This window comes from Glycine soja, chromosome 8 (assembly GCF_004193775.1).
Source record: "Glycine soja cultivar W05 chromosome 8, ASM419377v2, whole genome shotgun sequence".
Classification (NCBI taxonomy): Eukaryota; Viridiplantae; Streptophyta; class Magnoliopsida; order Fabales; family Fabaceae; genus Glycine; species Glycine soja.
In genome coordinates this window covers 4,221,975-4,238,580 of record NC_041009.1, presented here as the reverse complement: position 1 = coordinate 4,238,580, position 16,606 = coordinate 4,221,975, and the positions used below count along the sequence as shown (strand labels likewise).

The window sequence follows — 16,606 nt, the reverse complement described above, 5'->3', positions numbered from 1 at the left end:
TTTTGTTGGGGTAACACCAACTGGGATGACATTCTCTGTCGGTTTTGCATATCTGGAGGGTGAACGTCTTAATAATGTGGTTTGGGCTTTAGAACGCTTCTGAGGTATATTTTTAAGACATTGATGAATGCAGTGAAAATTGTATTCCCTGAGTGTACAAATTTGTTGTGCAGCTTTCACATAAACAAGAATGTGAAAGCCAAATGTAAATCGTTAATTGGTCAAAGAAATGTTTGAGAGTATGTCATGGATGTCTGGGGAACTCTTGTTGATTGTCCTTCAAAGCAACAGTTTGATGAGTGGCTGAAGAAGTTTGAAATGGTTTGTTCATCTTGGTCAATGTTTATTGACTATGCCAAGGATACATGGAAGCAGAATGACACAAGAAAAGGGACATTAGGCTTACCTTGATGAAGAACGGAACAACAGAAGCTCGCGGAAGAACGGAAGAACAAGAGGCACTCACAGGAAGGACGAAGAGGCACCTCACGGAAGAAGAACAACGACCTCGCGGATGAAGCAGGGAGGGAGCCTCACGGAAGAAGAAGAAGCAGCTCGCAGATGAAGTAAGGAGGGAGGCTTGCGGAAGAAAAAGCAGCTCGTGGATGAAGCAGGGAGGGGGGCTCACGGAAGAAGAAGAGGCAGCTTGCAGGAAAGCACGGAAGAAGGAGAGGGAGAAGCAAAATGGCGGAATAAGAAAAGACTGCTGCACAATTTTTTAAAAAAAAATACAAAGAGATATTTTTTACTTTTCGTATTAAGTGCTGGGTGCACTAGTAATAATGCTGGGTGCACCTAGCATCAGCCCTAAATGAGGGGGAGGTTGAGAATTGGGCCTATGAAAAGCCCAATTGAAGAGAAGAAAAAGTAACGAAGGAAGGAGTTCCCGCGCGATCGAGCGTGATGGATTTGGAACCCTGGGAAGCACTTGACGTGGATGACACCAATCTCTCCGCCTTCCTCCGCCCTTGCAACTCTAATTCCGATTCCTCTTCCCTCATTCCCGGTCCTGCCGGCGCCGTCCAGGCCGTGATGAGGAACCGGCGCCACCATGACCCCCTCTCCACTCAAGAATTTCTAAAGCGAGTTGAGCGCCAAAGTGACCGCGATTTCAACACCAATCCCTGGCTCTGTGCCCTCCAATTCGTGCACTTGCAGGGTGGTGATGATGACGTGGCACACGGCACTCCGTTGAGCTCAATCCAGAACAACGCCGAGACTGAGAGAGTACCGTTGATCGTGGCCCTTGTCAAATCCTCCACTCCCAATGGTTTCGGAGACATCACGGTTAACCTCAAGGTATTACTAACTGCAACTGTGATTTGATGTGATTTGCACATTCATTGGTTTATCTTTTCAGGATCCTACAGCCACTCTTACTGCCACTGTCCATCGCAAAGTTTTTTCACATCCAGATCTTAGGAAGGAAATTTTAACTGTTGGTTCAGTTTTAATTCTCCAAAAGGTCTTTCTCTTACTTCACTCTACGCTTTAGGGTTACTGTTTGTTTGTGTCGCACTCTCACACTTCTTTCTTGCTTAAATTTAATTATTTACTTTACACAGGTTGCTGTGTTCTCTCCCAATCGCAATACCCGTTATCTCAACATAACATTGCACAACATTGTCAAGGTATGCCATGCCATGGGCTGATCTCTGTTTTGCATTTCATGATTTTCATCTTACCCGCAATTGTTTAATCAATTCCATTCCATTGTCTATGTCATTTATTTATAGCGTTTCATTTCTAGGCTTTATCAGCATACAAATGTTTTTAGACTATTTTTTATCATTGAGTTTAATTTCTATGCATTAGATAGTATAAATCAATAAAAAATTATACTAGTTATGTCTTCCAAGTTACTTGTTGTAAAAGTAAAAAATAAACTTACTATATATACTAATTTATAATTAGATGATAATGTAAAATTCCTTTGCTATATATGTTTACTTTTGATACTTGAGAGTTGCGTGTCCATAGCTTGTTAATATGTTACACAGGTATTTCCCAAGGACAGTGGACCTCCATCACAACAACTAACATATCCTGCATGCCCAGTGATACGCACTACACCTAGTATGGGTATGTGCACATATATGAATCAAGTTCTTTTATTAGTTCTTTCCAGGCACAATTTTTATGCCTAATTGACAATACTGAGTTCTTGGGAAATTCATTGTTTGACTTTTTTGCAACAGAAAGACATGAAAGGTTATTGACACCAGGCAGTACATTCTCTCTGCCACTGGAAAGAACCGAAGGAATCATGTCTAATCTCAGGTTTGATTCAAGCTTTAGACAAGTAGCAGATAGTGACAGGCAGAGGAGTGAAGTTTTGGCTTCAACGAGCTTTCGCAGTGATAATGGAAACGATCAAAACCGAGAAACTGTTTCAGAAGGAGAGAACTTATCATTGAGTCTGGATAATGCTGGACCTGTGAAAGTAAACTGTGGTGGTGAGCTTGAAAGTGAGGTGGAAGATCAACCCAACCCCCCTAAATTGGATGAAGGAGGAGACATTCTAGCACGGATTGCTCAAGGCAATAGTTCTGCAACAAACTCAATTCCTACATCTCATGGTGAAAAAACTGGGATGGAGAATCACTTTGAAAGACAGACGCAGATGGTAAATAAAAAATGTTCGTTCCCACATTGGACAGAGGAACAGCTGGATGAGCTTTTAGCATTTGATTGATATGACAATTTCGATTAGTCAAAGCAAAGCATAAGTCAAGAGGATGCTGATATATGCTTGGTTTTCATACACTTTGATGGTGCAGATTTTTGCATTTTAAAGGTACATGCGTTTAGTAAATATTTGCAGGAATACATTCATGGTTAAGAACTGGCTCCTCTCTAATGCCATGATAGGAATGTTACTGGCTTTTGATTTTTTTTGCCTGCCAATGTTAGACTTTTTCGCATCTACCGCAACCAAACTTTATTTCCCCAAATACCATATCTCCTCCATTATTTCCCAATCTACCACTTTATTTGTGTATGTTGACAAGTTGACTCCCCTAACCCCAATTTTTCACCTGCGTTTTTCTATTTTTTTTTTCTTTTCACGTTGAGAAGTGGTTCCTCTAAACCTGACTTCTCAACATCGTTTTTTTTTAAAAATTAATATTTATGGACTAGTTACGGCAGTGATCTGTGAGGTTATATATCCTAAACTTCTGCAAAAAAAAAATTAATCAACTATCATTGGTTTTTAATGATACTAGTTACTCACCCCTTAGGCCATTACCCACCATACCCTAAAATTTTCCGCCACGTCTGAAGCCAATACAAGCAACGGCAAAATTGATCATGTTCTCTATGTTATTAGTCTAAAGAATCGTTACATTATGATTCACTTAGATTAATGTGAGTAAACGAAGTTGCTTCTAAAGGAGGCCTTATTAAGGACTTATAGTCTGAATATTTCTAGCATTCATGATTCAATACAAAGTGACATGCATTAGATTTTCCAATAGGTTTGCACTAACAAATTTTTTATGCAAAGGGAGAGGAATCACATTTTTTTTCCAATTCCGATGAATATCCATTGAAGGTCATTACTTTCTATAGATTGACACAATTTATTGGAAATTTCTCCATAATTAAGATTGGTTTATATTCTAAGTAAACATGCAAATTCAAATACATAGGAAATTGAAGAGTACATTCCAATGCATGCACAGAAAGTTTTGGAGCATTTTCCAAGAGTTTAGAATTGATTTTTTCGACCTTGAGACTTACTCACTCCACTTAGAAAAGTGAAGATTGGAGTTACAAGGAGTTTTGTGAATGTAACTCATTATTGACATTCACTACTCACTTTTGAAGGAAGTCAGACCCCTCTCCTATAAATAGGAAGACTTGTGAAGAGTTGAAAGAGTAAAGTTTGACGCTAAGGCAAAGGAAAAGGAGTGCATATACCTTGGTTCACCAAGAGATGAACTTGGATTCAAACTATGGGATCCTATAAATAAGAAGATTGTTCGAAGTAGAGATGGTGTTCTTCGAAGAGATTAGACATTACATGATATCCAACTATCTGAGAAGCCAAAGCCTATAGTGAGAAACTCAAGGGGAGAGACTCTTCTAAAAGAGGCAAAACCCATTAAATGATAGAAATCAATAAGATGAAGCAACCTCCTCAGATAGAACAACCTAACCAGATAAAGTAGAGTCAGACGGAGCATCCAACTCATAAGATGGAAGAATCAACAATGGAGACTATCCAGACGGGAGATAAATCCCAAGTGAGGCTATCAACAAGAGTTGGACAACCATCAAGGAGCTATTTCTCTGATGAATATGTCAATCTCACTAATGATGGGGAACCTCAAAGTTTCCAAAAATCCATTAAGATAGACGATAAGGAAAAATGGATGCAAGCCATGAAAGAAGAAATGTAGTCCTTGATTGAAAATCAAAACATATAATCTAGTAGAGTTACCAGAAGGAAGAAAAACATTAAGAAACAAGAGGGTGTTCAAACTCAAGAATGAAGAGAACAACCCAAACCCAAGGTACAAAGCTCGCATTGTGGTGAAAGGATGTAACTAGAAGAAAGACATTGATTTTGAAGAAATTTTCTCACTAGCGGTGAAGATGACATCCATTAGAGCAATTCTTTGTCTAGCTACAAAACAAGACTTTGGAGGTTGAGCAGCTTGATGTCAAAACAACATTCTTACATGGAGACTTAGAGGAAGAAATTTATATGGAGCTACCACAAGGTTTTACAGAACCAGGGAAAGAACACTTAGTGTTCCGCCTAAAGAAAAGTCTTTATGGTTTAAAATAAGCTCCAAGACAATGGTATAAGAAGTTTGATCTCTTTATGGCCCATCATAATTTCATAAAGACCTCCGCAAACCATTGTGAGTTTGTGAAGAACTACAAGAATGGTGAGTCCATCATACTCTTGTATGTTAATGATATGTTGATTGTTGGCAAAAATAAAATGAAGATCGATGCTCTCAAGAAGGCATTAAGCAAATCTTTTACCATGAAAGATTTAAGTCTAGTAAAGAAGATTCTTGGAATGAAGATCACTAGATATCGATCTAGAAGAATGCTCTGGATATCTCAAAAGGACTACATTGAGAAGGTTCTTGAAGGGTTCAACATGCATAATGTCAAACCAGTGCATGCTCCTCTTCTTGGACATTTCAAATTAAGCAAGATATGATGTCCAAAGAATGAAGAAAAAGAAGAGATGAGCAAGGTGCCCTATTTGTCTGTTGTGGCTAGCCTTATGTATGCAATCATCCGCACATAACCAGACATTGCCTATGTTGTAGGAATCGTGAGCAGATTCTTATGAAATCTAGGAAAAGAGCATTGGAACGTTATGAAGTGGATACTAAGGTACCTTAGAGGAACTGCCAAAAAGGTACTTATGCTTTGGCAATGGAGATTTAATGCTTCTTGGATATATAGACGCGGATATGGCAGGATATGTGGATTCTAGAAAGTCTACATCCAGATATCTAATTACTTTTATAGGGAGAGTTGTGCCTTGACAATCAAAACTTCAAAAGTGTGTTGCATTATCAACCATTGAAACATAATATATTGTAGCGGTTGTAGCATTCAAAGAAATTTTATGGATGAAGATATTCTTAAATGGGTTAGGACATGATTAAGACGATTATGTGGTAAATTGTGATGATCAAAGTGCCATCCACTTAGCCAAGAACCCCATGTTCCATTCACACTCCAAACACATTAGCATCTGTTATCATTGAATACGAGAAGTGTTAAATGAGAAGAAATTAAAGTTAGAGAAAATTCATAGAGACTTTAATTGGTCTGATATGATGACCAAGATAATATCAACCAAGAAGGTTGAAGACTGGTGTCAAGGTGCTAGTATAGTGGTGTAAACAAATTATATCGAAAGAGGGAGATTTGTTGGAAACTCCTCCATAATTAAGGTTGATTCGCATTCTAGTAAACATGCAAATTCAAATACATAGAAAATTGAAGAGCATATTTCAAGGCATGCATAGAAAATTGTGAAGCACTTTCCAAGGGCTTGAAATTGATTTCTTTGACCTTGAGACTTACACATTCCATTTAGGAAAGTGAAGATTGAAGTTACAATAAACTTTGTAAATGTAACTCATTTATTGACATCCACCACTCACTTTTGAAGAAAATCACACCACTTTCGTATAAATAGGAAGGCTTGTGAAAAGTTAGAACATCTCATCCAAAGAGAAGCAAAGCAAAAGTAATAATGAGAAAGAGAGTTCTAATTTTCATCACTTGATAAGAATTAAAAGAAATTGTAAATCATGCTTATTAGACGGGATTGAAAGATATCCTCTTATATTGAAAGAGTCATCATAATCTTACTTTTAATAATGAAGTTATTGACTTGATCCCATGATTTTTACCTTTCATATTAAAAGAACTTTTATGTCATTTTTCTACTCTTTATTCTTATTTTTTTTTTTCATTTCTCCTAAATGTTTATTTTGAGTCTACAGAAAGAAAAATAGTACTTACGTTTCGTGACACAACTTAACTTTTGCATTGCATTCTTGCAAGGTTGTTCATCCCTTTTTAACCCGCTGGGGGCTCAATAATTAATAATAAGCACTTGGAAACAAATTCAGCGCCTCTAGCTTCTTACAAGTCAGTTGTAAGTAACAACAGCACTAAAGAATGAAATACTTCTTCAACTGCGCAAAAGAATAAAAGGGCAGTGAAATACGATCTATTTTTAAGAAAAATGCACAGCTAAAGTCATGAGCATGCGCCTCACTTGACTTTAAGCACTAACAAATGAAGTACTTCCACTAGGCACAAATTATAAAACTGTGAAGTACAATCTACTTTAAAAGAAAAACAGTTGAATACCGAGCTATAGTCATAAAGAACCGCCTCACTTGACTGACATTACAATCCGAATATATTTACCTCAAGCAAAATTGGGACTCATTCTGGCAATAACAATTAACTTTTGTCACAGAAAACCTGAAGAAAGGTTGGTACAATACATGCTTCCCACGTCTAAAAATTGCCATTGCCTCCAAGTACAAAAGAATCATTATCATTCTGCAGAAATCACATGTCGGATTACTCTTACGTAAGTAATTATTGTAACTAGAAACTCATTAATCGTCTGAGTGTGTATAGGTCACCAGCACCAACGAATAGCATTTTGCAGCCATTATATAGGATATCTCGTGCAACAATTATGTATCTACTGGAATAGCTTCCTCAACCTTTCAGCAGCTGAAGCTGCCCTTTTGTTGGTTGGCTCAAGTACAAGGGCATGTTTAAAATCTGCAAAGCAAGACCTTTGTTAGCAAACACTTAAGAAAAATAATAATATAAAAAGATGAACCCCGTTAATATGTACTTGTTTAATTAGAAAGAACAACCCAAATTTCATCACAAAAAATTTCATACTATATACACTGAGAACAGTCCAATCTTAGTGCACAAATAAAGCACAAACCAGAAATCAAAGTATATATGGGCATTGGGACAAATTTAATTCTTAATATACCCAGTGTGTGACTAGGAGTGTGTTTCATTGCTTTTTTTTTTTTAAACACTATTTAATATAACTAAAAAAACTGACAGATGTCCTGGTTTTTTATTTTAAAAACTGAAAAAAATGCTTTTTTAAAAACAGTTTTCAAGTTGTTTTGAAAGATTTTTTTTTGTGTTTTTTATTTTATTTTCAAAAACAGAAGATAGTTTTAAAAATAGGAAACAATAGACCCAAAGTCACTTCAAGTTATATATATATATATATATTGGAGAACTTATAGAAAAGATAAATTCGTGCATGACTCTAACAAAACGGAAATGTGTGGTTGACCACACTAGTGGTTTGTTGGTTTGTTGATAGCTTTTTTGTAAATAATACTAGAAATTGCTCATTGACATTCCTCAATTTTCTTAGTGAAATGATAAGATCTTACCATCAATTGCTTCCTTGTAGTAACCTAGCATCTCTCTAGCTGTACCTCTACGAAAATAGGCCTTCACATTCTGGGTAAAACAGATAACAAAGGAATGTTACTGTAAAAGCTTGTGATCATCCCATTCAAGGAAACATACAATAAGCAGGAATATGAACAAACTTGATAGTACATCAAATAGTCCACAGATTACACAATAGTATGAAGCATCTTTTTCCTGCTTCATCCCATTAAGACCCTCTTTCTCTTTTGTGCCTTATTTTATTATTCTTGCAAGAGCCAAGTAGAGAAGGTTTATAAATCCACGGATGTAAACTGATGCACCCAATTATACAACTCAAAATGTTAGTAATTTTGCAAAACAATTTTATTTTTAGTATGCCAAAGAATAGTACTTGGTGATTCAATTACAAAGCCCTGATTTGCAACACCCGTACGTTATTGGAATGAAGACAAGCTTTTGTCAGTGTATGATGGCAAAATACATAGACTTCTAAGCAAAACGTTCTATGAAGAAAGTTACCTTTTTGTCAAGACTAATTGCTTTTGTACAATCCTCCACAGCTTGAAGATAACTGGATCAACAGAGACAACAATCAAGATGCTTGCAAGACAATTTTAACAAGTAGCAAGAACAAAATACTACCTTCCAAGTCCTAGATACGCTTGAGCCCTGTTACTATAATATGTTGCATTGTCACCACAGAGTTTGATAGCTTCTGTATAAAATCCAATGGCTTTTTGCCACTGCTTATCTTTATAGGCTTGGTTTCCCTGAATCAGTAAGTGACAAACCAATAGAAAAAAAGAGTGTTGAGGATAAAAGCACGTGCAAAACTGAGAATTAAATGACCAAAATTACATCCTTCAAGCATTCCCTTTAAAAAAAACTACATAAGTAATTCCCCAAGTATTGGAAATTATGCCAAGTAGTCTCCCAAATGTTAAAAAAACCCTTCAAACTGGTTCCTGAACTTTACTAAAATGAGTAATTCCCCGAGTATTGGAAATTATGCCAAGTAGTCTCTCAAATATAAAGAAAACCCTTCGAACTGGTCCCTGAACTTTACTTAAATACATCAACTTGAGAACTAAACTGATGGATATTCAATACTTGAGGTATTGCTTATATAGTTTTATTACTTTAGGAACTACTTAAGAAAGAAGATCATACTTAAGGGACAAAATTGGTGCTATATTTTTTTAATATAACACAGAGAACTTGTAAAAAATAATGACATGAACATAAAATATACAAGTTTTATGATGGCTGCAGCTTCACCGGTAACGGTTTAGCAAAGATTACACAATACAATTCAACCTCCATTAGAATAGATAGTTAAACCTCAAACAATGGACAAAATTGGGGACTATCAAAATAATTTGTGGTTTATAACAAGTTCAAATAATGTAAATGGAAGCCTTTCAAAAAAAATGTAAATGAAAAATAAATTGTGGTTTATAACAATCAGTTTTCAAAATCAATGGTGTTTTAGAAGTAAAACCATGCCAATCATATTGCACAATTATAATCAAAAGCAGATTAAGTGCATAATTTATTGTTGATGTCAGACCTTCTCTTTGGCAATTTCAGCAGATTGCTCCTTACTGACAGCATTTCCAGATGATTTGCTTTTGGAAGCAATATCAGCCTGTTCTTGGAGAGTTGTATACACAGTCTGTAGTGTGTCAAGTAAAAATCGATCACCACCATGCCTAGCTATCAAGGACACCGAAACAGGATACTTGTCATAAAATCCTAATGGTATTGAGACCTGAAAAGATATATCAAGAAAATATGAATGAAAGATGGATAACAGAAGCTTTTTTTCCCACTAGGTTTTTAAAGGTTAAATTCTATACCAATAAAAACCAAACAGCCTAAGTGTACTGCTGATTTAGGAAATAATCTTTAGTAAAAAGAAAATATAGATAACCTTATGCAAGTTTTATGGAGAGAATTTCACCTGACAACAACCTGATATGCTAGCAATACTTAACAGACTAAATGCACGACTCTGATAATCCTCTGATAGGATCTCCTTCCCACCTAATTTTGGAGGAGGATCAGCTACAGTGGGGATAACCAAAATTCCTTCGTCCTTGAAAGCATAAAAAATTAATAAACTCAGCATAATTATGTCTCATTTATCACAATTTCAGAATATAGTTTTCATACATAAATGCATATATATAGAAATAGTATTTTCAGAAATAGTGTTTCTACCCATCAATACCAATGTTCCATTAACCATAAGTTTTTTAATTTTCAGCATAGCTTATAACTCTTGATTAATCACATATTGAAATCCTCCAACTATGCACTCTCTTAGTCTGCAAATATATTATTCACTTATTTTTAGTAAGCAAAAATTATAGAAACTCCATCCATTAAGAATTTAGTTATACTATAAAACTCCATTAGCAAAAATTATTATACAATATATAAGATAAGATTAAATGCTTTAGGAGATGCAAGTCAAGTTCAACAGCGATAGCACAAAGATTGTCATTAAATAAGGACTTGAGGAAAGTAAAGTAGGAAGCAAAATGGTGTCAAACCATTACCTTCAAAAGTGAATTTACAGCAGCACACATCTCACTTCTAACAGATTTAGAGTTTTCAATCTCTGCATCAGATACCTCGAATTTTTCATGCAATTGTGCCGAAACACCAGGATGAAGTTCAGGTTTTACTGTGTTCATCCACTCATCATGTTTAAGTCTGAATTCATGCCTGCACAAATAGATTCAGAAAATAGTCACTATATAATTGAAGACTTCCAATAGACAGTCATAACACAACAAATATTAACTATGCAAACCCATAATGAGGAATAATAATTGAAATCAGAAGTTATGATATGGCTAAGCTGTGGTTAGATCAAACATTAGTAGCAAAGCTGCTGTGTATGTAAAACAATTCCAAAGAAAAAATAACCAAATGACAGATCGAAAAGAATTCAATTAACCTTTGTAGGGATTGCATAATGTTGGCAAGTAATTTTAATGCGGAAGCTTTCACTTCACCATTTGTTTTCTGTCCAGAGCACCCCTTCAAGCTTGGAACTCTAGAACTTAAATAGTCCCCAAGATTTATATGCTTCAATACTTGCCCTGAAGACAATTGACGTTGAACAAAATTTAATGGAGTGCAATTTCATGAATAAAGTAGTGGTACAAACACAGAGAAACACACAATGAGGCAATAGCTTTTAATAATGATTGAAACAAAAAGGATCATATTAAAGAGCAAAAAAGAAAGAAGAAAAAAACTCAGAAAAAGGACATACTTCCAAAAAGCTTCTCAGTGGTTTTGACCACCACTTGAGAACTCCTGTCAAGAGGAACATTTATATGCTGAAAACAATCATCAGCTATAACTATTTGCCGAGGACTGCGTTGCATTGCAAATGGTGCTTGTAAAAGTATATGGCCAACTCGACGCAATATATTGGGATCCTTTGCAAACCAACCTGAAAAGGGAATTTCAGAGTTAAGAGATTGTAAATGCAGCAGATGGTGTAGTAATAGCATCCATACACAAAAACTAAGACAGCGCCAGCATCTATACAAAAATGTTTCAATGTAAAACAATTTTAAGAGAACATCTATTTTTCCTCTTCTTGAAGTGTATTTGGATTAGCTTAACTTGTGTTCAAAATAACTTATAATTAAGATCTTACTGAGAAATATTTAAAAAAAAAAAAATAGGCCCTAAATAATAGGTATGATTCACAATAAACAAATTCAACAGCCACTTGAACCCAAAAGCTCATAAATCAAACCGCATTAAATAATTGAATCATCCATACCAACAGTGTCCAGACTTGTTGAAATAGGTATGATTCCCAAATGAGAAACAGCACCATGTGAAGGTCGAAATCCTAGAATGCCACAAAATCCAGCAGGTACTCTAACCCCGCCAACTGTATCAATACCTGTTGTACATGATGGTGCAATAGTATCAAACATTTTCACATATCAGCATGCAGAGACAATAAAACAAAAATTATAAATATGCAAATATATATAAAATAAAATAACACTATGGTCATTAAAACTGAAATATTTTACAGGGACGTGGCAAGACAAATGTACATAATAGAAAAACAATGAACCAAAGTGTGCTGTTGACATAGTTAAACAATTAAATGGCTGGATTTTAAATATTGCTCTGAACACCTTTATCACTTTATGTGTTATGGTCTGAATTAATTTAAACAAAAAACTGAGATCATGCCTATACTTTTGGAGGAAAATGTACATAACAGAATACAGACATGAAAAGAGCCAACCCTGGAGGAAAATGACTCCATTACATCATATGAATGCATAACCCTCCAGAATTACCAGAAAGACAATTTTAGTATTTAGTTGCTGTTAGGATGCCAGATAAGAGAATAGAGGAAAGAAAAGAAAGATGGCATTTGTTGATTGCAAAAGAAGTGTCCAAAATAATTTCCTAACGCCCAACAGTTACTTAACGGAAAAAAAGATATATACTTAAATGGTTATGAAGAATGTCTTTAGAGTGATGAATGAAGAAGGTGGCTGACCCAGTGCAAAGTCAACGAAATCGGCAGCAACGGCGACAGCAGCACCACTAGAGGAGCCACCAGGTACTCGAGCAGGAACAGCAGGGTTGGTGGGCGTTCCATAATGCTTATTTTCACCGCCAATACTGAAAATAAATAAATAAATAAATAAATGAGGAAATAGCAACAAGGGGAAGAGTTGTATTGAGATTGATAGGAAAGAAGAAAAAAGAACGAACCCTAGAGCTAAGTCATCGAGAACGGTAGTTGCAACGCAGGTAGCACCTCCTTCGACGAGAGCGGAAACAGCAGGAGCAGTGGAAGAAGCGGGTTCGTGAGTCCGAGCCCACTCCGGATGCCCGAAAGTCGACACGTGTCCTTCGATGTCAAATCTGGTAGGTAAAAACAGCGATGATGATATTATTATTAGGAAGAAGAAGAATGAATAGAGAAAGATATTAGGTTAGGTTAGGTTACAGACAGGTCGGAAAGTGCGAAGGTGAGTGCGGTGAGGGGATGGGGAGCCTTGGGAGGAGCAGGCTGGGGAGGAGGAAGCAGCTGAAGCTTCTCAATGAAAGCCCCCAAATCCTTTCTGACAGACTTCTTGAGCTTTCTGGTGATTAGAACTATTCCAGCTAAACCCAGCCCCAACAAAACCAATAGGTTCTTCGCCGATTGACTCGTCATAGATTCTGTTTCACATCCACAAGAAAAACAAAAGAAAAGAAAGAAGACGAGAAAGACGAACAAGATAGGATTCTCAACCCAACACTCGCCGCCTCTTCTGTGACTCTATGACTATATCCTTCTTCTACTCGTCTCCCCTCGACAAAACTTTCAATATATATTCTCATTCATTATCGTAACATTTATTTAATTAAAAATGTTTTAACTAAAAATACTTAGGGGTGTATTAGATTATTTTATCATCAAAAAAAAATTCCATCTCAAAAGAATTTGTAATAATATAATTTATTTTAATTTATTTTTTTAAAGACTTATTAAATGATTAAAATTTTATGATTTATATTCTTAAGATTTGAAAGGATATTATAAATTTGTATAAAAATATTCAAAAATATTAATAAAGATCTATAAATTTTTCTCATCTAACATTTTAAATAAAATTCATCCTATACAAAATCTTAAATTCATTATATAAAAAATTCATTTCTTCTAATATATTTATAAACACAATAGATTCATTCTCCATCAATCATCAATCATATTAATTATTTAAAAACTATATATTACAATTTCTATCATTACTATGAATATTTGTAGTCATTCTTAAAATAATGATCCCATCAAACAAAAAATATGTCAATGATTATTTGAAGCCTGTGTAGATATACCAACCTATGTACCAAAAAAATCATTTATACATAAAGTCAATTTCTCATGTTCATTAAGATAAACATATAATCAAGATGTTCCAAATTTGAAGAATTGTGGAAATCTCTCATATTACAGGATATATTCATGAATCGGAAGAGTAAAAAAAAGTTATAAATATTTACCACTTTTAACAAAGAGATAAAAGATTACTTACGATGGAAAATAAAAGCATGTCAATTGGTAAGGAAAGAAAAGAAAAAAGTTTCATAAAAATCTCAAAGAATTTGGATTGGATTGTTTGATGTGTATTTTCAACTAAAAAGTTTCATGAAATTCAATTAAAATTCATCCTAAGAAAGAATCATTAAAATTTATATACTTTTAAATATTGTTTATAAAAAATATTAATAATCTTGATTGAATGACACAAAAATTATTTATATTATTTTACAAAAGAAAAATCTTTTAAAATCCTAATTGAATACACCTCCTTAATTTCTTTTTAATTATTTGCTTGAAAATTATTATTTCATATGTTTGTGATTGTATTTATATTTTAAAGTTTAAATAAATATGACATCATTATTAATCATCAATTATATATTAATTATGATTCAATAATCTATTCAGTTTTGTTTAATCTAACTTTTTTATGCATTAGACATCATTTCTCTAATCTTGTTGGAAATGACTTAGCTGAAGTTTAAATAAGTCATTTCAAGTATAATAATTTCGATTACTTGAAATTATTAAAATACTTTGAAAAATTTTAACTTTTAGAAAATGCTATATATTGAGAATAGGTGAGATTAAACAATTTTTTAAAATTTAATAACTAAATATTAAAAATTTGTTACAATTTTTTTAAGACTTAGAAATATGGAAGTGAATAAGTATTTTTTTAATGTACTAGCTTTAATTATTTAAAATTTATATAAATTCTTTCTTGAAAATTTAAACTTTTATAAATATTATAAATGTTTCCCCTAAAAAGAAATATTATAAATGCTTTATTTAAATTTAATAAATGATGATATAAAAAAAAATTTAAATTTATTAATTTTAATTATTTAAAATATCTAAGAATACTTTTATATGATTTTAAACTTTTCAAAATATTACAAATGCTTTACTAATATATAGAATTATAAATGTTAATTCAAAACTGTCTAATTTAAACTATTTAGACTCTATTAAAAGCCTTGTTTTGAATTTTTTTAAAAGGTCTTGTCTTGGCCTATACCTCATGATGTACGCTAACCTAGGAGCCTCTTCCCCCGTGTGATTTATTTTCACTCATTTTCTTATCTATTATTGTTTTTTAATAGGTTTTTCTCTAATATTGTATTTTCAGAATTGAATCAATTATCTTCACAAACCTAGTGTATGCTTTCATTTTAGAAAACAAATGAGTGTTTTTAATTTTCTCATTCAGATATTTTATTTTCACTTTTAAAAAGTTTGTAATTTTGGTTCCACATTTTTAATTGAAATTTTTTGTCATCTTTTTTTAAAATCTGTAATTTTAATTACTGTGACCAATTTGAAAATTAATCTTAAAACCTGAAATTGACAAAAAAAGGACTAAATCTGTAAACTTTTAAAAAATGGAAAATGTTATGTTTCGATTAAAAATAAAAAATTAAAATCATATATTTCATTAAAGTGAAGGATAATATTTTAATTAAAAAATAAAAGATTATTAGAATCACGGATTTGAAAGAAATAAGAGAAAAAAATTGCATTTTAAGCTTAAAATTAAAACAAGACACTAATTTTTATTTTATTTTCTGCTACAGTTGACTTATATAGGAACTAATAAATAAATAATTAATAATTAAGGATTAAATTGTAATTGAGTTAAATTGGAGAAGTTTTTATATGAGAGTACTGATTATAAGAGGGGTTAATACCCACTTAGAGAGACTACTCGGAAAGAATAGTCAATGAAATGCAATATTATTTCTCTCATTTTTTAATAAATCAAAGTACACGGGATAAAAGATTTACTATGGAGAAAGATATACATTATTTATTTATTATTTATGAAAATCATAGGTTTCAAGATCCTGTTAGTATCATATGATTGTTAATATAGGAAACCCTTAAAATTTTACATGTGGTACTGGAGTCTCGATTATAAAATTATATGATTCTTCATTAATGATATTTTTTCTCCAAATTTTATGAACCCTAATTATGAAATTTAGAGATTTTATTTTCTGCTACATATTATTTTATTAGCACAATATGGTGTGTCAATATTTTATTATTGTTGAATTCTAATTTTGAGAAATAAAGCGAAGAACAAAGAGTGACTTCAGTGTTGGGCTTCAAAATCGTGCCTTTTACTGGGATCAAAGATGGCAATTATGTATTATAATAATAAGGAAATGGCAACTACATCTCACCTTTTGGAGAAAGATTTCATATTGTTTCTTTTTCTTTTGTGATATCTTGGAATGGAATGAAAAGGCACCCATCAAAAGCTAAATATTCTTCTATCGCCATCTTCGTTTGCTCTATGAATTCTTTGGAATTGTTATTTGCAACCCACTTTTTGTTATTCTCAATCCCTTGTGTTTTTTTTATTACTATTAAACACGATTAAAGGATTGATAGTTTATGTCCTGCAACTAAATTAACGTGAATGCTTTGAAATTGTCGATAGTAGTAAATATGTATATGGTGCATATTTCCTTAAACATGTTTGAATGCAAAAGACAAATAAATGTGAATGTTATTTTATGGCCTGTAATGAAATTAATAAAATGACTATGAATTGTTAAT

At 33.3% G+C, this 16,606-nt stretch overlaps 2 protein-coding genes across 2 annotated transcripts; one reads left to right on the top strand and one right to left on the bottom strand.

The window, feature by feature from the left end:
* Positions 1–894: 894 nt before the first annotated feature.
* Positions 895–3,001, top strand: LOC114424340. The gene is made up of 5 exons (XM_028391181.1): positions 895–1,299; positions 1,361–1,465; positions 1,566–1,631; positions 2,001–2,082; positions 2,199–3,001. Exons 1-5 carry the CDS (start codon positions 904–906, stop codon positions 2,693–2,695), a joined length of 1,146 nt encoding a protein of 381 aa, XP_028246982.1. The 5' UTR covers positions 895–903; the 3' UTR covers positions 2,696–3,001.
* A 3,698-nt stretch (positions 3,002–6,699) lies between these two features.
* On the bottom strand, positions 6,700–13,297 carry LOC114421286 (translocon at the outer membrane of chloroplasts 64-like). The gene is made up of 13 exons (XM_028387145.1): positions 12,960–13,297; positions 12,718–12,870; positions 12,500–12,624; positions 11,756–11,881; positions 11,234–11,416; positions 10,913–11,057; positions 10,509–10,677; positions 9,908–10,042; positions 9,515–9,715; positions 8,587–8,714; positions 8,464–8,515; positions 7,941–8,010; positions 6,700–7,293 (listed from the first exon to the last, which is right to left on the bottom strand). The coding sequence occupies exons 1-13, from the start codon at positions 13,163–13,165 to the stop codon at positions 7,211–7,213; spliced, it is 1,776 nt and encodes a 591-aa protein (XP_028242946.1). The 5' UTR covers positions 13,166–13,297; the 3' UTR covers positions 6,700–7,210.
* Between the last annotated feature and the right edge of the window lie 3,309 nt (positions 13,298–16,606).